The following is a 22,588-nucleotide window of genomic DNA, read 5'->3' on the forward strand; positions in this document are numbered from 1 at the left end:
GAAAGATATTAAGGAACGCAATGATAGTTTAAAAGCATTTAGAAGGAATGGAAATAAGGATGACTATGAAAATTTTAAACATTAAAGAAATGAGACAAGATGTAAGATTAAAGACGCTAATTTTTTTTTTTTAAGAATAAGATTAGTGAAGTAAAGCAGGATTCTCAGAAGTTATGGCGAGTTTTAAATGATTTAGGGTGTAAATCCTAAGAGTAAAGGTTCTAGAATTAGTTTTAAAGTTAATGATCAATTGTTGACAGACCAGAAAGAAGTAGCCAACTGTTTTAATAGATTCTTTACTACTGTTGCTGACAATTTGATAAAGGAGTTACCAGTCCAGACCAGTTTATATAATGACAAATTAGTTAAGGAGTATTATGCTAATTGTGGTGTCACTTTAGGAGGTTTTTCATTTAATAAGGTAAACTAGACTACAGTTTATAAGAAATTAACAGATCTGAAATGCAATAAAGCGACAGGTTTAGATAATATTCCAGCAAGGTTTATTAAAGATTCAGCTAATTTTATAACCCCTGTGGTCACTCATATTTTAAATCTCTCTATAGGCCAAGCTAAGGTACCTGATGAATTAAAACAAGCAAGAGTTTTCCCCCTTTTTAAGAAAGGGAGTAGGTTTGAGTGTAATAATTATAGGCCTGTGTCAATTCTATCTTCCTTATCCAAAGTGTTTGAAAAGATTTTATTTGACCAAATTGAAGAATATATTTTTAAATCTAATATTTTGTATGAACTTCAGTCTGGCTCTAGGAGGATGCACTCCACTGAGACAACAATTTTGTATTTGACAGATTACATAAAGAAAGAATTGGATAAAGGTAAATTAAGTGGGATGGTATTACTAGATTTACAGAGAGCCTTTGACACAGTTGACCATAATATTTTGTTATTAAAATTAAATGCTATGGGTTTTGACTCTAAAGCATGTAAAAGGATTAACTCTTATCTTTCAAATAGGTGTCAAAAGGTAGATTTAAACAGAGTGTTTTCAGATAATTTACCCATCTCTTGTGGTGTACCACAAGGCAGCGTATTGGGACCCTTATTTTTTTAATGTATATAAATGATCTAAAAATGGCCTGTTCTAGCCACCTTCTATTATACAACCCGAATTCCGGAAAAGTTGGGATGTTTTTTAAATTTTAATAAAATGAAAACTAAAGGAATTTCAAATCACATGAGCCAATATTTTATTCACAATATAACATAGATAACGTAGCAAATGTTTAAACTGAGAAATTTTACACTTTTATCCACTTAATTAGCTCATTTAAAATTTAATGCCTGCTACAGGTCTCAAAAAAGTTGGCACGGGGGCAACAAATGGCTAAAAAAGCAAGCAGTTTTGAAAAGATTCAGCTGGGAGAACATCTAGTGATTAATTAAGTTAATTGATATCAGGTCTGTAACATGATTAGCTATAAAAGCTTTGTCTTAGAGAAGCAGAGTCATTCAGAAGTAAAGATGGGCAGAGGCTCTCCAATCTGTGAAAGACTGCGTAAAAAAATTGTGGAAAACTTTAAAAACAATGTTCCTCAACGTCAAATTGCAAAGGCTTTGCAAATCTCATCATCTACAGTGCATAACATTATCAAAAGATTCAGAGAAACTGGAGAAATCTCTGTGCGTAAGGGACAAGGCCGGAGACCTTTATTGGATGCCCGTGGTCTTCGGGCTCTCAGGCGACACTGCATCACTCATCGGCATTATTGTGTCAATGACATTACTAAATGGGCCCAGGAATACTTTCAGAAACCACTGTCGGTAAACACAATCCGCCGTGCCATCAGCAGATGCCAACTAAAGCTCTATCATGCAAAAAGGAAGCCATATGTGAACATGGTCCAGAAGCGCCGTCGTGTCCTGTGGGCCAAGGCTCATTTAAAATGGACTATTTCAAAGTGGAATAGTGTTTTATGGTCAGACGAGTCCAAATTTGACATTCTTGTTGGAAATCATGGACGCCGTGTCCTCCGGGCTAAAGAGGAGGGAGACCTTCCAGCATGTTATCAGCGTTCAGTTCAAAAGCCAGCATCTCTGATGGTATGGGGGTGCATAAGTGCATACGGTATGGGCAGCTTGCATGTTTTGGAAGGCTCTGTGAATGCTGAAAGGTATATAAAGGTTTTAGAGCAACATATGCTTCCCTCCAAACAACGTCTATTTCAGGGAAGGCCTTGTTTATTTCAGCAGGACAATGCAAAACCACATACTGCAGCTATAACAACAGCATGGCTTCGTCGTAGAAGAGTCCGGGTGCTAACCTGGCCTGCCTGCAGTCCAGATCTTTCACCTATAGAGAACATTTGGCGCATCATTAAACGAAAAATACGTCAAAGACGACCACGAACTCTTCAGCAGCTGGAAATCTATATAAGGCAAGAATGGGACCAAATTCCAACAGCAAAACTCCAGCAACTCATAGCCTCAATGCCCAGACGTCTTCAAACTGTTTTGAAAAGAAAAGGAGATGCTACACCATGGTAAACATGCTCCGTCCCAACTATTTTGAGACCTGTAGCAGAAATCAAAATTGAAATGAGCTCATTTTGTGCATAAAATTGTAAACTTTCTCAGTTTAAACATTTGCTATGTTATCTATGTTCTATTGTGAATAAAATATTGGCTCATGTGATTTGAAAGTCTTTTAGTTTTCATTTTATTAAAATTTAAAAAACGTCCCAACTTTTCCGGAATTCGGGTTGTATGCTGATGATGCAACAATAATTGTTACTGATGAGAAGAAATAAATAATAGAAAGTGAATTAAGTAGAGAGATTGCGGAAGTATCCAACTGTTTTTTTTCAAAATAAACTGTTTTTACATTTAGGCAAACTGAAGCTATTTTATTTGGTTCTGCGGCTAAATTGAGAAAATGTTCCAAATTAGAAGTGATGGTTGGAGATTTGATGATTACTGCTAAGCAAGAAGTGAAATATTTAGGATGTATTTTGGATGATAAATTAACTGGGGATAGTATGGCTGTTCAAGTTCATTCTAAAGTATGTAATCGAATAAAATTCTTTGGAAGACAGGCTGCTTACTTAGATACTCAAACCTTAAAAATGTGAGCTGGTGCATTAGTGCAAGCACATATTGATTATGCAGCAACTTTCTGGTATAGTGGCTCTATGAAACGAGTGAAAATTAAATTACAGACTACTCAGAACAAGTTGTGTAGAATTATTCTATACCTTCATCCTCAAATGCATTTAAATACTAATCATTTTAGGGAAATAGGGTTTTTAAAAGTGGACAAGAGGGTAATTTTTCTTAAGTTGATGATGGTGTATAAAATATTACAGAGAAATGTTCCAAAGTATTTGTGTGACTATTATGTTTTCATAAGAGATATTCATAGTTTTTCTACAAGGTCAAGGATAAACAATATATACTTGTGTCGGTATAAGAGTTTAAATGGGAAGAATTCGTTTTTATATTCTAGCGCTGTTGCTTGGAATGAATTGCCTGATTGCTTAAAACAAATTCATGAAGAAGGTCTTTTTAGAAGAGAAGTTAAAAAATGTCTTTTTAACGATGTTTGAGGTATTATCAGAGATGGGACCAAGTCACACATGTGCAAGTCTCAAGTAAGTCTCAAGTCTTAACCTTCAAGTCTCAAGTAAGTCCCAAGTATTTTTTTTTCTTGGGCAAGTCAAGTCAAGTCAAGTCACAAGTTATGTCAAGTCAAGTCAAGTCCTGTAGTAAGTCAAGTCAAGTCCAAGTCAAGTCACCTTATTATTGTAATTTTACCTGCAGAATCTGATCTTAATAAAGTTAAAGACAAGATATAAGTAACAGTAAATTAAAATAATTTGGATTTGCATTGTAAATACTCATGTTCAGTAAAATACATCATGGAATCAAACAAAATTTTAACTTCATAAAATTATTTATTTTTCACTTCTGCCAACAGAAATGTTTTACATTTTCAACATTGAGTCCATAAAACAAATAACAGCTAAACATCCAACAGACTTCTCTCTGAACACCTCTCTCTCTCTCTCTCTCTCTCTCTCTCTCTCTCTCTCTCTCTCTCTCAAACGACGTGACATGACATGACATTCGGCCATACTCAGAATTCGTGCTCTGCATTTAACCCATCCGAAGTGCACACACACAGAGCAGTGAACACACACACACACTGTGAACACACACCCGGAGCAGTGGGCAGCCATTTATGCTGCGGCGCCCGGGGAGCAGTTGGGGGTTCGATGCCTTGCTCAAGGGCACCTAAGTCATGGTATTGAAGGTGGAGAGAGAACTGTACATGCACTCCACCCACCCACAATTCCTGCCGGCCCGAGACTCGAACTCACAACCCTTCGATTGCAAGTCCGACTCTCTAACCATTAGGCCACAACTTCCCCTCAAACACAGTTTACATACAACATTAAACTTTCTTACATTTCTCCTCTCTCTCTCTCTCTCTCAAGTTCAAGTTGCTTTATTGGCATGACATTTGAGTTACAGTATTGCCAAATTTAGCATTTAGATACAGAATAAAATATGATTACAATAAAATACAATAAAAATAGCAGCAGCAGATAATATTTCTAATATTAATAATAGTAATTATATAGAACTAAGAATATAAAATAAAACAGTTGAATACAATAAATTATCCCTTTCGTATGGTGTGTATGGTGTATAAATATTTAGCAGCTATTGTGACTGCCGTCTCATTCTCTCCAAGTATATAGAGTAGTTTCTCAGAGTCATTTAGAGACAAGAATGAATGATTCAAAGCTTCAAACTGTGGGAAGAATGTTTTCTCTTGTAGTGCTGTATTTGGGACAGACAAGAAGGAAGTGTTTCTCATCCTCTGATTGATTCAGCTCACAGTGTTTGCACAGTCTCGCTTCTCTCGGTAGCCAGGATCTTTTATGTCTACCAATCTCTATTTCCAAATCATGATCACTGACTCGATATTTTGAAAGGATTTGTCTTTATTTTAATGGCTTTAGTGATAAGTAATTTGCCAGTTTTGTGGTTCTGTTTAGGGCCGAATAACACTGGAGTTTGGTTTGGAGCTCAAATTCATTTTTTTCATCATAATTATACTTCAGATTTTTGTCAATTAGTTTCTGAATGTTGGGGTTGTGATTGGAGTCAGACTCAGTTTGGGTTTCCTTCATCAGGTGTTCCTTCATCATTCATCCTTCATTCACGAGTGTGTTTCTCTCTCACTCTCTCTCTCTCTCTCTCTCACACACACACACACACACACACACACACACACACACACACACACACACACACACACAATCTCTCTCTCAGAGTACATCCGTAAGTCATTACCTTTATTAGAAGGTATTGCACTTGCAAAATATAAGATTCGAGAGTCTTGTCTGCAAGCCGAGCACGATGTGGCCTATCCCACCATGTATGCGCCACCGTTATGCGCGCTCATAATGGAAGCAACGTGGTGCGACTCGCTCGACGCCTCAGGGGCGCAACTGCCCGAGTGCTTTGGAAACAATGAGAAAGCGGCGCGACTAGCGATTTCCACGCGTTTTTAGGCGCGAATTATTGACGACAAAAGCGATGACCCTCAGTACCCCTCAAGCTGAGATGTTGATGTGATGTGATATCTGATCTAAGTGGGCGTGGTCTGCGTAAGGTAGAGAGGGCATGACTGATGATGTCATGACATGACAACGCGATTCTCAGCCTGCGCTCCAGCTGAGTAATCAATTTTATTTTTAAAAAATAATTTATATATTTTATATTCAAACTGAAAACATAATGTGATTAACACTCAAGTCATTCAAGTCATCCTGTCTCAAGTCAAGTCAAGTCCCGAGTCTTTAACTTCCAAGTCCGAGTCAAGTCTCAAGTATTTTATTTTTTGTCAAGTCAAGTCACAAGTCTTAAAAATAGCGACTCGAGTCGACTCGAGTCCAAGTCACCAAGTCACAAGTCCCCATGTCTGGGTATTATATGTATGATGATGTGTGTTGTGTTGATCTCATTCCCATTATGAACTGCTCGTCCATTTTTGAATTCTGAGGACCACAATGGAAATAAGCCTATGGCTTTTTTGTGTATTTTATCCTCAACAGTTTTTTTTAAAGATGTGTATGAATTGGTCTTTTGGGCTTGATTGTACTTATTTTAAATATATTGTCAAATAAATCAAATCAACTCAAAAAAACAACAGAATTGAGTTATTAGTGACATATGGCCAAGTATGGTGACCCATACTCGGAATTCGTGCTCTGCATTTAACCCACACAGACACCATGAACACACACCCAGAGATATGGGCAGCCATTTATGCTGCAGCGTTACTACTGTTCCTCTCGTTCTGAAACAGCACAAATACATGCACACATTGCGCATGTTCCCTTTCAGTCGGTCACGTTCTACGTTACGTCAGAAAGAGACTGACGAATGGGATCTCGCACGAGAGCCCAATCACCTTTGAGTGGTAACAAAACGAGCCAATGGTACACAGAGCACCTTGGTATGTGGAATTTGCATCTCTAGCTCCGCCCCTGTGTGCGGGTATATAAGGAGCAGCGCGAGCAACTCGCACTCAAGCTTTCGCTTCGGAGCCGAGCACAACGCTTGCTGCCTTCACTGGAGTGTTACAAGATGAATCAACTGGTGTTGGTGTGACGGCGCGATACAGCGGTTCGTCTGGGTTTCCTGCAGTCAGCTCCCGCGTTCCCCTGAGCACTTCAGCACCACTAAAAGAGCTTTTTCTATCAAGCCAAAATAATGAACGGGCTGATTTTGCGTCTTTTTAAAGATGTCATTTCGCCCGTGTGTTTCTGAGTGCGGTCGATATATTGCTCCTCGTGACGGCCATGATCGCCGTGTCACCTATCTGGGCTTTCAGCACGCTGAGACTGTGTTTGTGGATGACTCATGTTTTCATTGTGGGGACATGACCATCTCGGCATTAAGATCGAGACTTGATTACCTTAAAAGGTATAGAGTCACTCTGCCACACCCTGATCTAGCTCCTCTTCTCGTAAGAGAGCTACTTCGGCTGGTGGCCAGGGTGACCCGAAGGTTACCGTGTGGGCTTCCCTCCAAAGCCATCTCGTCACTGAGGGCTCCCCCCTGCGGTCTCCTCCACTCCCGCTCAGCCACAGCAGCAGCCTTCACCCCTGCTGCAGTGAGGAGATGGTCGCAAAAGGGCGGTGCAGAGATATGGGCGACCCGGAGTTGGGGATGTCAGCTTGTCAGGAGATGGTAGCAGGACCACTCCTTCCCCCAGAGTTTTCTTTTTATTCCGCCACTGGCCCCGCGGTCCTCGCTGGTCCCGTTCCCCTCTCCCCTTGTCAGTTTCCACGCATTGCCTTCTCATGCCCTCTTTGCCACTTGGAGTCAGATGAATGCTCGCACTTTGCCCCCGCTAAGGGACGCTATGCCACCCATGCCGGGGCTGTCTGTTCCACTTTGCTGCCCTACTGTAGGTATGCCTGTAGTTCCCTTGACCCCACTGGATCGGTTTCTGGGAGCCTGGCTAGAGCTCCCCAGGCCATCCCGCTGGCTCATCTGAACGATCAGGCTCGGCTACGCGATTCAGTTCGCCTGGTGTCCCCCCAGGTTTCGGGGTGTTCGCACGACAAATGTTGGGCAAGGATGCTCCTGTCATACGTGTGGAAGTCGCGACCCTGATGGCAAAGGGCACAATAGAGTGGGTCCCTCCAGCCGACTTAAAAAGTCCACCTTTTACAGCCCCTACTTCATAGTACCCAAGAAAACAGGTGGGTTACGGCCAATCCTTGACTTGTGTGCCTTAAATCAAGCTCTTCACAGACTTCTGTTCAAGATGCTAACGCCCAAGTAAATGCATTTGTTCGTTGGATTGGTTTGCAGCAATCAACCTGAAGGTCAACTGGGAAAAGAGCAAACTCTACCCTGTGCAGAGGATCTCTTTTCTCGGTATGGAAATAAACTCGGTCGCCATGTTCGTGCAGCTTACGAATGAGCGCACGCAGTCACTGCTAAATAGCCTGAGACATTTCGTAGGCAAGAGAGCGGTTCCACTGAAACTGTTTCAGAGGCTCCTGGGGCAAATGTCATCCGCAGCGGCAGTCATAACGCTCGGGTTGCTCCATATGAGACCGCTTCAGCACTGGCTTCATGACCGAGTCCCGAGATGGGCATGATGCTCCGAATGACCATCACTCCGGCCTGCCCCCAAACATTCACTGGGCATGCTCTATCGTGCAGCTGACAAGCAGTCACTGCAGCAGTCTCGGCCCGGGGAATGGAGACTCCACCCCGAGTCGGTTCAGCTGATTTGGGAACGCTTCGGAGATGCTCAGGTAGACCTGTTTGCCTCTCCAGAAAATTCCCACTGCCAGTTGTTTTACTCCCTGACCGAGGGCACCCTTGGCACGGACGCTCTGGCGCACAGCTGACTGTTGGGCCTGCGCAAGTATGCGTTTCCCCCAGTGAGCGAGCCTTCTTGCACAGACGTTGTGCAAGATCAGGGAGGACGAGGAGCAGGTCCTCATGGTTGCACCTTTCTGGCTCAGCTGGACCTAGTTCTCAGAACTTGTACTCCTAGCGGCAGCGCAGGGACGTCGCAGTGTTTCTATCAGCACTGCAGAGGGCACCCTTCGAACCATTGCTCTCAGTAGAACTAAAGTTTTTATCATTGAAACCTGTGCTCCTGGCGGCTTTGGCTTTGGGTAAGAGGGTCGGGGACCTGTAGGCATTTTCAGTTGATTAAGCGTGCCTGGAATTCGAGCCGACCAACTCTCACGTTATCTTGAGACCCCGGCCTGGGTACGTGCCCAAAGTTCCCACCACTCCTTTTAGAGATCAGGTGGTGAACTTGCAAGTGCTGCCCTTGGAGGAGGTAGACCCAGCCCTGGCGCTGCTCTGTCCAGTACGTGCACTCCACACCTACGTAGACAGAACTCAGTGCCTTAGGACCTCAGACCAGCTCTGTGTTCATTACGGAGGCCAGCAGAAAGGAAAGGCTGTCTCCAAGCAGAGGTTATCCTACTGGATAGTGGATGCTATTTTCCTGGCTTATCAGGCTCAAGACCTGCCATGCCATGGGTGAGAGCTCATTCAACTAGGAGTGTAGCCCCCTCCTGGGCGCTGGCGCATGGCGCCTCACTAACAGACATCTGTAGAGCTGCAGGCTGGGCCACACCTAACACATTTGTGAGATTTTATAATCTCAGTGTATAGCCCGTGTCCTCCCGGGTACTTGCCCCTTCGAGCCAGTAAGGACTTGCTCAGTGTCAATCTGCTTGCTGCGCCATTTCACTCCACGGACTGGATGCATGCGCTATTCCCCTCAGGTGAGTTCCTCAGTTCAGAACCCTGGGTTCCTCCAGCACTGTTGATGTCCAGCACTTGCATGCATGCCCTATCGGTCAGCCCTGTGTGGGACTAGGTGCCTCCATGTGTTGGGATTCCCCCTTTTGGGCAATCCCACGTGTGTATCTCCACAGCAAGTCTCTTCGTAACATGTGTTTTTCCCTTGGGAAGCACCTTGCCAGCTCTGTCGTGGAAACTTCCACCCTGCTGGCTGGTATGTCAGAGTTCTTGTGTATCACCACCTCTCGGTTGGTACCTGCCTTTGTAAGTCCTCCTATGAGCAGGTGGCCTGCTAGCAGTGTATTCTGTGTCAGCTATAGGCCCTCACTCATGCTGGCCTAACGACAGGGTCCTATCACTTACACGGGTCACTGGAAGACAGCCATGTGGCGTTTTGTAAGGGACCCCATTCGTCAGTCTCTTTCTGACGTAACGTGCAACGTCACCAACTGAAAGGTAACGTCTAGGTTACGTATGTAACCCTAGTTCCCTGAATGAACGAACGGTTACGTTACGTCACCTTGACACATCGCTGTTCCGCTGAACGGCCGGGTCACTGGGCTCGGCTCCTCAGCGAAGACTTGAGTGTGGGTTGCTCGCACTGCTACTTATAAACCCGCACAGCGGGGCAGAGCTCGCGAAGCAGATTCCGCAGACCAAGGTACTCTGTGTACCATTGGCACGTTTTGTTACCACTCAAAGGTGATTGTGCTCTCGGGAGAGATCCCATTCGTCAGTCTCTTTCTGACTTAACGTCTCCGTTCCCTCCTTCAGGAAACCAGGGTTACATACGTAACCTAGTTGTTTTGCTTGATTGAGTGTTTCTGCATTATATGAGTGGCTTTGTAATATTTATCGGAATTAAAATATCACCAGAGATTTATAACGAATGGTTCCCTGCATTATTATAGCAAAGCACGTCATTACAGTACTAAGTTGCTGCAGTGGAGCAGCTCTAATGCTATTATATTACAGATGATGAACCATAGAGCAAAAACTTGAACAAAGAAAGTAAATCTTTTTTTTTTTTTTTTTTTACGGGTGCACAACACTATAGTTCATTTCTGCAAAATTTTGCATTATGCATTTATAGCAAAATAAAGTAAACTGTGACAAACTATACCCAAACATTCTTCAAAAAGTGGACTACCAGTAAAACTGATACAATTTTGGGAGCCAAAATTATTTAGACCAAGCCTGGGGAAGTTCAGGTTTGCATGAAGCTGGATGACAGCATGCCAAGGAGACTACAGGCAGTCATTAAGACTAAGGGTTGCCCGACTAAGTATTGATAGTTGTGTAAATACTGTCATACTAACAGCTGTCTGAATAATTTTTTGTTGATTGTAATCCATTACATACCTTTCTATCAAAGTTACCTAACATTTTCAAGATGAATTTGTAATGACACAGTTTAACTATGAGTTCTTCTCATGTTTTATTACCATCTTCTAAACTATAGAGAATAAAATGTGATAATGTGAAAAGTTGAAGGTGTCTGAAAATATTTTGGTTTGACTGTATCTATTTAATAAATTTAAAATTAACCAGCTAATATTATACATACTCTTTTGGTTTCTTTACCCAATATAAAAAAATATATATAAATGCAATACAAATATTGGTATCTGCAAGTACCAAAAATAAAAGTATCGGTATCGGGCAAGTACTGGAAAAAGTGTTATCGGTGCATCCCTAATATATACACACTCTCCTTGAACTGTCACCTTATCGTGGTGGAGAGGTTTGAGTACCCGAATGATCCTGGGAGCTATGTTGTCTGGGGCTATATGCTCCTGGTAGGGTCTCCCAAGGCAAACAGGTCCTTGGTGACGGGCCAGACTAAGAACAGTTCACAAACCCCTTTATGTTGATAAATACAGCAAGGACGAGACGTCGCCCGGCATGGTGCAGCCGGGGCCCCACCCTGGAGTCAGGCCCAGGGTTGGGGCTCGTATGCGAGCGCCTGGTGGCCAGGCCTCCCCCCATGGGGTCCGGCTGGGCTCAGCCCGAAGGAGTGATGTGGGTCCGTCCTCCTGTGGGCTCACCACCTTCAGGAGGGAGCGTTAGGGGCCGGTGCATAGTGGATCGGGCGACAGTCGAAGGCGAGACGCCCGACGACCCGATCTCTGGACACGTAATCTGGCTTTAGGGACATGGAATGTCACCTCGTTGGCGGGGAAGGAGCCTGAGCTTGTGCAGGAGGTCGAGAGGTACCGACTAGAGATAGTCAGGCTCACCTCCATGCACAGCTTTGGCTCTGGAACCACACTTCTTGAGAGAGGCTGGACTCACTACCACTCTGGAGTTGCCCATGGTGAGAGGTGGAGGGCTGGAGTGGGTTTGCTTATAGCCCCCCAGCTCAGCCGCTATGTGTTGGAGTTCACTCCGGTGGACGAGAGGGTCGCTTCCCTGCGCCTTCGAGTCGGGGATAGGTCTCTCACTGTCGTTTGTGCCTACGGGCTGAACGGCAGTGCGGACTACCCGGCCCGCTTGCAGTCTCTGGGAGGTGTGCTGGAAAGTGCTCCGACTGGAGACTCCGTCGTTCTACTGGGGGACTTCAATGCCCACGTGGGCAGGGACAGTGACACCTGGAGGAGCGTGATTGGGAGAAACGGCCCCCCTGATCTGAACCCGAGCGGTGTTCTGTTATTGGATTTCTGTGCTAACCACGGTTTGTTCATAACGAACACCATGTTCAAGCATAAGTGTGTCCATCAGTGCACGTGGCACCAGGAGGTCGATGATCGACTTTGTGGTTGTGTCATCAGACCTTCGGCCATATGTCTTGGACACTCTGGAGAAGAGAGGGGCGGAGCTGTCAACTGATCACCACCTGGTGGTGAGTTGGATCCGATGGCGGGGGAGGAAGCTGGACAGACTCGGCAGACCCAAACGTACTGTAAGGGTCTTGTTGGGAACGTTTGGCCGAGCCCACTGTCAGAGAGATCTTCAACTCCCACCTCCGGCAGAGCTTCGACCGGATCCCGAGGGAGTCTGGAGATATTGAGTCCGAGTGGACCATGTTCTCCACCTCCATTGTTGCCACGGCTGCTCGGAGATGTGGCTGTAAGGTCTCCGGTGCCTGTCGAGGCGGCAATCCCCGAACCTGGTGGTGGACACCAGAAGTAAGGGATGCCGTCAAGCTGAAGAAGGAGTCCTATCGGGCCTGGATGGCTTGTGGGACTCCGGAGGCAGCTGACAGGTACCGGCAGGCCAAGCGGACTGCAGCCCGGGTGGTCGTGGAGGCAAAAAATCGGGCCTGGGAGGAGTTCGGTGAGGCCATGGAGAAAGACTATCGGTTGGCCTCGAAGAGATTCTGGCAAACCGTTCGACGCCTCAGGAGGGGGAAGCAGTGCCCTACCAACACTGTTTACAGTGGAGATGGGCACCTGTTGACCTCAACTGGGGATATCGTCGGGCGGTGGAAGGAATACTTCGAGGATCTCCTCAATCCCACCGACTTGTCTTCCGTTGAGGAAGCAGTGGCTGGGGACTCGGAGGAGGACTCGTCCATCACCCGGGCTGAAGTCATCGAGGTAGTTAAAAAGCTCCTCGGTGGCAAGGCAACATGGGTGGATGAGATCCGCCCTGAGTACCTCAAGTCTCTGGATGTTGTGGGGCTGTCTTGGCTGACACGCCTCTGCAACATCGCATGGCAGTTGGGGACAGTTCTGGACTGGCAGACTGGGGTGGTGGTCCCTCTTTTCAAGAAGGGAGACCGGAGAGTGTGTTCCAACTATAGGGGATCACACTTCTCAGCCTCCCCGGGAAAATCTATGCCAGGGTACTGGAGAGGAGAATTCGGCCGATAGTGGACCCTCGGATTCAGGAGGAACAGTGTGGTTTTCGTCCTGGTCGTAGAACACTTAACCAGCTCTATACCCTTTCCAGGGTGCTGGAGGGTTCATGGGAGTTTGCCCAACCAGTCCACATGTGTTTTGTGGATTTGGAGAAGGCATTCGACCGTGTTCCTCGCGGCATCCTGTGGAGGGTGCTCTGGAAGTATGGGGTCGGAAGCCCCCCACTTAGGGCTGTTTGGTCCCTGTACGACTGGAGCAAGAGCTTGGTTCGCATTGCCGGCAGTAAGTCAGACCTGTTCCCGGTGCATGTTGGACTCGGGCAGGGCTGCCCTTTGTCACCAGTTCTGTTCATAATTTTTATGGACAGAATTTCTAGGCACAGCCAAGGGCCGGAGAGTGTCTGGTTTGGGGACAATACGATTTTGTCGCTGCTTTTTGCAGATGATGTTGTCGTGTTGGCCTCCTCAGACCAGGACCTTCAGCGTGCACTGGGACAGTTTGCAGCCGAGTGTGAAGTGGCTGGGATGAGAATCAGCACCTCCAAGTCCGAGGCCATGGTTCTCAGTCGGAAAAGGGTGGATTGCCCACTTCAGGTTGGTGGAGAGTTCCTGCCTCAAGTGGAGGAGTTCAGGTATCTTGGGGTCTTGTTCACAAGTGAGGGAAGGATGAAACGGGAGATTGACAGACGGATCGGTGCAGCTTCTTCAGTAATGCGGTCGCTGTACTGGTCTGTCGTGGTGAAGAAGGAGCTGAGCTGTAAGGCAAAGCTCTCGCCTGTATCCCGAATACAGGCGGCCAAAATGAGCTTTCTCCGTAGGATGACTGGGCGCTCCCTTAGAGATAGGGTGAGAAGCTCGTGGATTTTGCTGTCCATATATGGGATATCAATCACAATTATTTTATCCAATTGACCGCCATAGATTTTACCCGTAAATAATATCAATAAATAAATTACAGTAAATGGCATTAATACATTTTTTAAATGAAAATGCTACCATATATATGTGAGCATTATGTTATGGTCCATGGCTTGAAATATGTGTCTAGAATATTCTGGATAGCAGAATCTTCACAGACATACTCATGGCTTTAAGACTGAGTGAAAAAATCACGATTATACACAGCCATAAGACCATTTTAGTTTATATTAAAGTCTCTTCCATAGACATACATCATGTTGACTGTAAATTAATTAAACTGAACTGAGTACTCCCTACCATAGTGTACAGGTAAAAAAATAAAATAAATAAATGCTGAGAACCCATTTCTCAAGTTCATTCTCCCATCAGAGTGCTAGGGAGTGCATGCAAATATTGTGCATCACAAACCATAATTCTTATTTTTTAATTCAACATCAATTTACAGAAAAAGTAGCTCTATCTGGAGATTGCTCTGAGCAAACATGCATACAGCACCTCATATATTATGAACTGGACACATTGTGCGGATGAGGAAGCCAGACGTGCTGAACATCACATCCATTCATTCGGAGCCATCCTGTGATGGCTGACACGTCACGCTCTTCTGGTGTAGACGGGTCGTATAGTGCAGATTTTATTTAAAAAAAAATTTAAACCATTTGCGCAGCGTTTTTCAGAAAAGTCATTTAATGGGGTGGGGAGAAGTGTGATGGCAGCTGCATGCTGGGAGAGCAGACACAAGGCTTTTCATGGCACCTGGGCCGGGCAGAGCAATTGAGCCGTGCAAAGCCTGAATAGAGGAAGTGCAAAGAGAAGTTCAAGCAATCTGCAGTACAGACGAGTTGCCCAAAAATGTTGACTTTGTTGCATTCGTGCCTGTGTTCACCACCTGTGATAAGGCTTTCGAGGGGCGGTGGCACGTGATCTCGGCCCTGAATGAATGCATTTGCATAATCCGCAGTGAATTACTCTGGCTATCACCTTTAAAAATCTGCATTTTTTAAATGCATGTTTATATCTGGAAAAAAACACTGTCAGAATGTTCTGCTCAAAAGTACAGTGGGTCTTTGCAACAACCATGACACATACACACACACACACAAAAAAAATTTATATACATATTTATATTACATTTGGCATACAAGGTACATTTGATTAATATTGTTGCCACTCATGAATATGTTCTATGATTTCTGGTCATTATACAGGAACTAAGTTAATCCTTTTAGCAAATCACGTGCAAACCAAATTAGACCTTTCAGTCTATCAACTCACTGCTTATTATGGAGGAAATTTGAATATGATTTATTTAAAAAATCCAGGGGAGCTATTCTACATGATCTTTCATATCTGAATGATGTTTTTAAATTGTAATGATTATGCATATTAAAAATACCAACAACATTTAATACAACAATTTTATTCATTTATTATTTAAGGACACATTTTAAAATATTTTTTTAGTAAACAAACTTCTTCTAATCAGTAATTTCCTCTATATATATGATTTTTATAATGCAATTAATGAGCTACTTCTACCTAATCTAACTTATAAAGATTTGTTTTGTTTGTGTGAATGAACATATTACAGTATGTTTACTTCAGCATTATGTATTAATTTATTAATAATTAGGACATTTTTTAAACCAAATAATTTAGATGTTACTCTTTTTAGTTTTCATTTCATAGATGTTACTGTATGAATATTTCAACATGGCCGGAATTCTGTATCGACCAATCAGCATCTGGTATGATGCTATCTGTTTTATATTCACCTCAAGGTGCATTGCAGATGTGTTTTAATTTGCACAGTTGTTTTTCAACCTAGAGATCTAATCCAAAATGACAAAGTCACATTAATACTCTTTGTGCATATACATAATACTTCATTTGTGGAAAATTGAACACGCACACTGGATATATTTTATGTGACAGCATGTCAACACCTATGAAGCTCTGGAGTGTGAGCTAACGCAAAAATGATTGTTTTCCTGTCAGGATTTTCCATTCTTCAAGCCATTATGGAGGCTGCGGTGGCAAATAACTGGCAAGTTACAGCGCGCTCGGTGGGCAGCATCACGGACCCCCAGGAGTTCCGGCGCATCATTGAAGAAATGGACAGGAGACAGGAGAAGCGCTACCTCATCGACTGTGAAGTGGACAGAATCAATGTCATCTTGGAGCAGGTAAAGTCTGCGTTTACCCCCTGCCTGTTTTTTAGCTTTTCTGGCAGTCTGGCTGGTTTGATGTCCCTTCCCTACCCATAATGCCCTGCATCTGAAGACTTGTTCGTTTAGCAAGAATCCAGTCCCTGATTTATTCATATTCCCGAAGTCCATCAGTCTACCGTGTCGTTTCCACATGGATGACCTGACAGAGTTGTAGATGGGTTCTGTGAGTGTACAATTAAACTGAATGGGTGAGCAGATATTTGAGCACAATTGTCTTCTTCTTTCTGGTCTCTAATAGATCGCAGCGGCTCTTTGATATCTGTCTGTGAAGGGTAATCAGCCCCTGAACTGGAATGTGCTCGTTAGCACTAATTTAAATGTATTAGCTCCAGTAGCACAATACCTCCTCATTGAATCTTTTGTTCTGCTTGCTTTTTTGAATCTGTTCTACGTTTAATTTTGATCCATAATATATATTAAGCATTAATTTATCACGGCCAGCATTACTCTGGCAAATTATTTTGTCATTGCTGTAGATTTTTTTAAAGACTGCTACAAATCAATAGAGTGCAACAGTAACTACCAGTTTTTTTCTGCAGCCTGGGTTCTTGAGATTATTTCCCCATTCATTTTCTCCATAGTGATTTCAGAAAATCTTTCAATAAAGCTCTAAGCCTCAAACCACAACAGCCAGCTTTGAGATGAATCATAACTTTACAGCATATGCTTGTATTGATGTTAGTGTAAAAGTGTATTGCAAAATATTATTTTAAAAAGTACTAAAATAAAATATGAGAAGACATTTAGAAAAAATGTGAGTAACCAAACTGTTGCTAGTCCCTATTGACTTCCATAAAATTGGAACAACTTGAAAGTGAGTAAATGATAAGATGAGATGTTTTTTTTGTTTGTTTGTTTTTTTTTTTTTTTTTTACTGAATTAAAATCTCACTGGTCCTGATCCATAAAACACAAGCAAACTTTAATTTAAGTACCAGTTCTCACTAGTTGTTTATTAGTATGAATATTACTAGCATGTCGGCTGTTTACTAGTGCTTATAAAGCACATATTAGTATCAGTATCAGTAATTAGTTAATAGTTAATAGTAAGAACTTGTTCCCAAACTAAAGTGTGACCAAACATCCTTACATAAATTGCCATGTCGATTCAAACATGAAAATATCTTGAGCTTGTGTTCACTACAGACCTTGACTCGATTTCAGTGTTAAAATGCTCATTGCTTGATTTTGGCCTACAAAAATCCATGAAACCCTCACAATTTATTCACAATTTGGCCCCTAAAACTAAATCTATGTCTCTTCAATAAGTCAGTGAAATATTTGTACCTTGTCTTTGCCTCTGGCGGTACCTTTCCTAAATGTTACAGCAGTTTAAGGGTGAAAACGAGCAGGCAGGAGAGGAATTAGGAAAATTACAGCAGGAATCTTATGTTATTGCCCTTGGGAACACATGTTTTTAATCCCTTTTCCGACCTCATCATGTATTGGCTAAACTGGATCTAACTGAACTAATCTCCCCGGCCCTGCTGACACTGATAGCCGAGATAAGTTTCTGGACTGCGGCCCTTCAGAGACCTGCAGCAAGACAGGAGAACCGCGCTATAGAGTTCTGCTCACCATAATCCATCTGCATTTTGTGATCTCCAGCACAAACTGCGAATGGGAGCCAGCCTCCAGAGGGTTTCAACAGCTGAGTTAAGCTTCACGAAGAGCAATGGTGACAGCTTTTACTGCCCTGCTATACTGAGTATGTCAACCCATCGCAATAATTTATAAGCAAGTGCCCTTGCATTGGGAGTGCAGAGGGGTTTGTGCCTTTTCAAGAGGAAAACTAGCTTGTGATCTGGGGTTTAACACTCGAGATGTGTCATATTACTCTGTGAGAGCATAACGGCCTGTCAGAAGCAGAGTGACATTTCAAGTGTCATGTGTGAATATGGTAAATAGCGCAGTAAAATGGTACAAAATGCCAATATCTGCTTTATGAAGGATTTGATGCAGTCGCCAAGAGGATTTGGATGTGTCTCTGTAATGACTGCATATGAATGTGCGTATTGTTTGATGAGTGTTTTTGTTGGGGCATTGGCTCAACCTGGGCTTTCTGCGCTGAAGTTAAAGACATCAACCTGTCCATCTTAATTTAGGGGATATGGTGGGATGAATAAATGACATATGGGACTAACTCTGAGATACAATGTGCAGCACTAACTAGAGATCCAGGATGTGTCTGGAGTATAAGAGGAAAAATATTAAAATGCGTTGAGAGCCTGTGCTTCACTGAAGCCTTGCTAGATCTGCCACCAAGAAGAATAAAGAATAGGTCCCTTCAGAGATGGAGATGTACCTTTGAATTCATTCAGTCTGTGCAATGAGGTGATATGCCTGGCAAAAATCCATATACAATAAATGGCCAAATGGGAAATAAATATACAAAATCATAATAAAATATAACAGAATATAATTAAAAAAACCTTAAAGTACATACAATAAAATACAAATATATTTCTAAATTTATAGAAAAGGTTCATTCAACAAAATTGTTAAAATAAAATACCTATGCATTATCTGTAGCTTAGCCGTCATAAATTCTGATATTTGATCAATGGGGAACGGTTATCAGCAATGAGCTGGAATTGCCCAGTATTCAAGTAAATGTTTTAGTAAATACATTAGTCTGTCACTTATTCCCACTCATTGACCTCATTTTTATTTTTATTTTATTTTTTTTTGTGAATGTCCTATAATCATTGGTACAGTCAATGAAACAAATTTCAAATGAAAAGCTTTATCTGGTAAAAACTTTAATTAATAAATTGTATTTTCTAGTCAAATTTGCTCCAATATTATTAATTTACAACATTGTATATATATATATATATATATATATATATATATATATATATATATATATATATAAATATATATATATATATAACAAAATCATGCATGCAAAATCTATGCAGTTTTGGTCTGACTTGTAATAAATCAGACATTAAAATGTACAAAAACATCATCATCATACATGACTCCTCATTAAGAAATGGTTTTGTGCCAACCTTGTTTCAAAAAGACATGTTTCAGTGTTGAATGTTGCATGAAGGTCAGTTTATAATGGCTAATATCAAACTTAAAGGGAAAGTTCATGCAAAATAATTTTCTCACCATCATGGCATGATAGAATTCATTTTTAAGAGAGCAATCCCTTTAGCCGTGCAAACAGAAGCAGGCTGAAAAAAAGTATGACTCAAAATAAAACAATGCTCGAGTCATCTGAGGTAAATCCTAAAGACTGTGGCCTTAAAATCTCTTAAAAGCTCACAGGCTCTGGAGAGTGTTTAACGTGTCACTTTAACAATCTAATGGGATTAGGGGGTTCGAGTTGTACCGCAGGAGGCAAACAGAGTGAGACGGAATGAAACAGGATTCAGGAACATCCAGTAGTCAACACAGTAAAGAGGGTAATCCGAAATCCTAATTAAAAATACACTAACAGTAATCCACACACTCTTTTTTCTAGTTTTGATAGTCAAATACACTCAAGTTGCAGCTGCTGAATTAACCAGCTATAATTATTTCTTCAACCACAGAGACATGAATATGGGAAGAACAAATATAACACAGAACATCATGTACATTGAGCTTAGACATGACGAAGGACAACTGTATAAACATTAAGAAAGAAATGACCCTGTAGCATCTTGGCAGTTGCTGTAAATGTAAAAGGACACATGAAGTCTATTTATATATCTATTTTCTTTAGATGAAAATATTATTAGACTTTTGCCTCCCCAGGCTCATTGAAAATGCATGTTTATGACTTGAAACTACTGTTAAACAAAACAGCTCAAACTCATGTTAACAAAACACGGTTGCACAAGCAAATACGTTTTTAACATATTTTTTTTACATATTTGATTTGTAAGCTTCTATCGTAAACACTTATGGGTAGGTTTAAGGTTGGGTTTGGTGTAGGGGGTATTGGTATTTTCAACAAGACAAAGCATTGACATTTTAGTGACACTCATTGGACATTTGAAGTCTGAACTGCCGCAATACGTACCTGTACCAAAGTAATAAAAACATGGCCATTGTCATTTCTCATCAAAAACTTCCAAGACTAAAAATGTCAAAAATCTCATTAATAACTGTAGAAAAAAAATAATAGGTCACTGTATTTTTCTAAACAATCATACTGAAAATTTGTCCAAATATAAGTCACTTAATATTACTTTAAATGTAGCATATTTTAAAATGCATGCACTTATTTATTAATAATATAACCATGGTTAAAATATAAAAGAGTGACAGGACAAATGGGAATCTGGCTCAAGGCTGTTCTAGTAGGTGAACACATTTTTTTGTGCAACATAAAATCAGACAGATGGTCACCATAGTGATGTTGCTGAGTTTAACAAAAAACAGAATCCATTGGCTCGGTCATCTTTCAGGTCAACTGGGGGTGGGCAATGATCAGAGACCCCAGAGCAGGACTGATTTTTCAGCTGAAGATCTCACTCTACAAACTTTTACAGGAAAGCGTGGATATGGAGAGATTGTTAAAATGGGAACTTTATGATTTTAGATGGGTCACAGCTGTTTTGGGTGGATTTTTAAGCATATGTCTTAGATGAAAAGCCAGATTGGTGTTGAAAAGGCAGCCATTAGTGCTAATGGTCCACTTTTAAGACTGTTCTTCTTAAAGTATATGTATTTTAAACTATCAACAATTATTACCTCAGAGGGCTTTCTACTATGAAAACAGTGGTGGTTGGTAACCGCTATCAATACTTCTGCCTCTCATTGTGTCAATTCCTTCTTTTTTTTCTCCCACCAAATACTTCAGGTCAACATCATCTTACTTTCTTAGATTAAACCTGAATCTTTTTTCCCCTGCAAGCTCACATAAAACATTTCTATCCATCCATTCTATGTAGGGTTGCAGTGATGCTCGATGGACTCATCCTCAAACAAATATCTAATTATGGAAAAATGTACTTTGCTAAAAACATTTTTATTTTGAAAAAAGAATAATTGTATTTAGATCATTCAAACTTCATGCATTTCTATGATATTCTTACTGATATTTACTGGGATAGCAGTGTATGCATATTCATTTTATTGATGGTATAACGGATTTAAATCATTATGGTTTGGGAGGTTTTACTGTACATGTGGCTTTTTAGTAAACCACTTAAATGTATTTTGGATTATGCTTTGCATTGGATCAGTCCGATGTTCCAATGGTGATTTGAGTAAGAAAAAAATTTAACGGTGTCTAATGTTTCAGACAAGTTATACCTGAATTCAAATCCAATTGCATAGGCTAGTGTATTTAGTTTGTCTTTTGGAAAAGAGCCAGACCTGCTCAGCTCACAGAGGTTTGAATTCAAAGCAGCTGAGAGGACAGGAGAGGTACAGATGCCTCTGCCAGTTAATTAGAATGTATCCCCCTGGGATCACTCGAGCTTCTGGCCTGCCCACATAAAAGCTAGCCTGAGGGAGCGAAAATGAAGATAACTGAGTGTTCTAGAGAGCTTTTGGAAAGCGTTTGGGGCAATTTGTCCTCCCCCAGCCTCAGCCCTCAATGAGTTTTGAAGAACGCTTATTGATTGGTCGTGCCATGAGGTAAGTGTTGGAGGATGAATTGATGATGCTGCAGCTTTTTTGTTACCCGAGCTGCACTCATGCTGTGAGTGAAGATAAGGCCTGCACATGACGGGTTAAACCCACTTCTGTTTTTGCATTCAGAACAATATTTTTTAATTGTTCTTATACATTGTTTTTTTTCCTATGCATTGTTAGTTGTTTAGTTACAGTGCAACACTGCAGTGAATATTCTCTTTTTTTATTATTCTTCTCCACAATGTTCCATAATTAATTTAGCGTCAACTGCATAATATACAGACTTCATTTGAAATTTGTTTTGTAGCCTTGGGTATGTGATAATTTATTTATTTTTATTTATTTTTTCTTCTTCAGATATAGCATTGTTACAATTCACTAAGGACGGCAAGAATATTGTGATATTGTCTTTGGGGCTTATAAACATGTGATTATTGGGACACACCTGGAATCAAATACCTAACCCTAACACAATCAACATGAGGAAGAAACTTGGTCACAGGGAGCAAAAACACACACAGGCAGGTCCATATCCCTGACATAACTCCCCCTCCTAAAAGTGTGTACCCGCACAATAGAAACAACATGGGGAGGAGAATGGGTGGGAACTAGGGAGGAGGCTCAGGAGGAAAATGGAAACCAAGGAGGAGGCCGGCAGACAGAGACCAGAGGGGACAAAGGAGGGAGGAGCCAGGGAGGCGATAGGAGGGACCCGAAACAGGAGAAGGACAGCA

General features: G+C 41.9%; 1 protein-coding gene across 3 annotated transcripts in view; it reads left to right on the top strand.

The window, feature by feature from the left end:
* LOC132110002 (glutamate receptor 3) overlaps positions 1-22,588 on the top strand; it is a 143,667-nt gene that overhangs the window by 70,022 nt on the left and 51,057 nt on the right. For all 3 annotated transcript variants that reach the window (XR_009424574.1, XM_059516530.1, XM_059516529.1), the window contains exon 4: positions 16,040-16,227. Coding sequence is in view for 2 of the 3 variants with exons in the window: in XM_059516530.1 (XP_059372513.1) it covers positions 16,040-16,227 (188 nt within the window). In the remaining variant the exon portion in view is untranslated. The remainder of the gene's footprint in view (positions 1-16,039; positions 16,228-22,588) is intronic.

The sequence above is a fragment of the Carassius carassius genome, chromosome 29 (genome assembly GCF_963082965.1).
Source record: "Carassius carassius chromosome 29, fCarCar2.1, whole genome shotgun sequence".
Taxonomy (NCBI): Eukaryota; Metazoa; Chordata; class Actinopteri; order Cypriniformes; family Cyprinidae; genus Carassius; species Carassius carassius.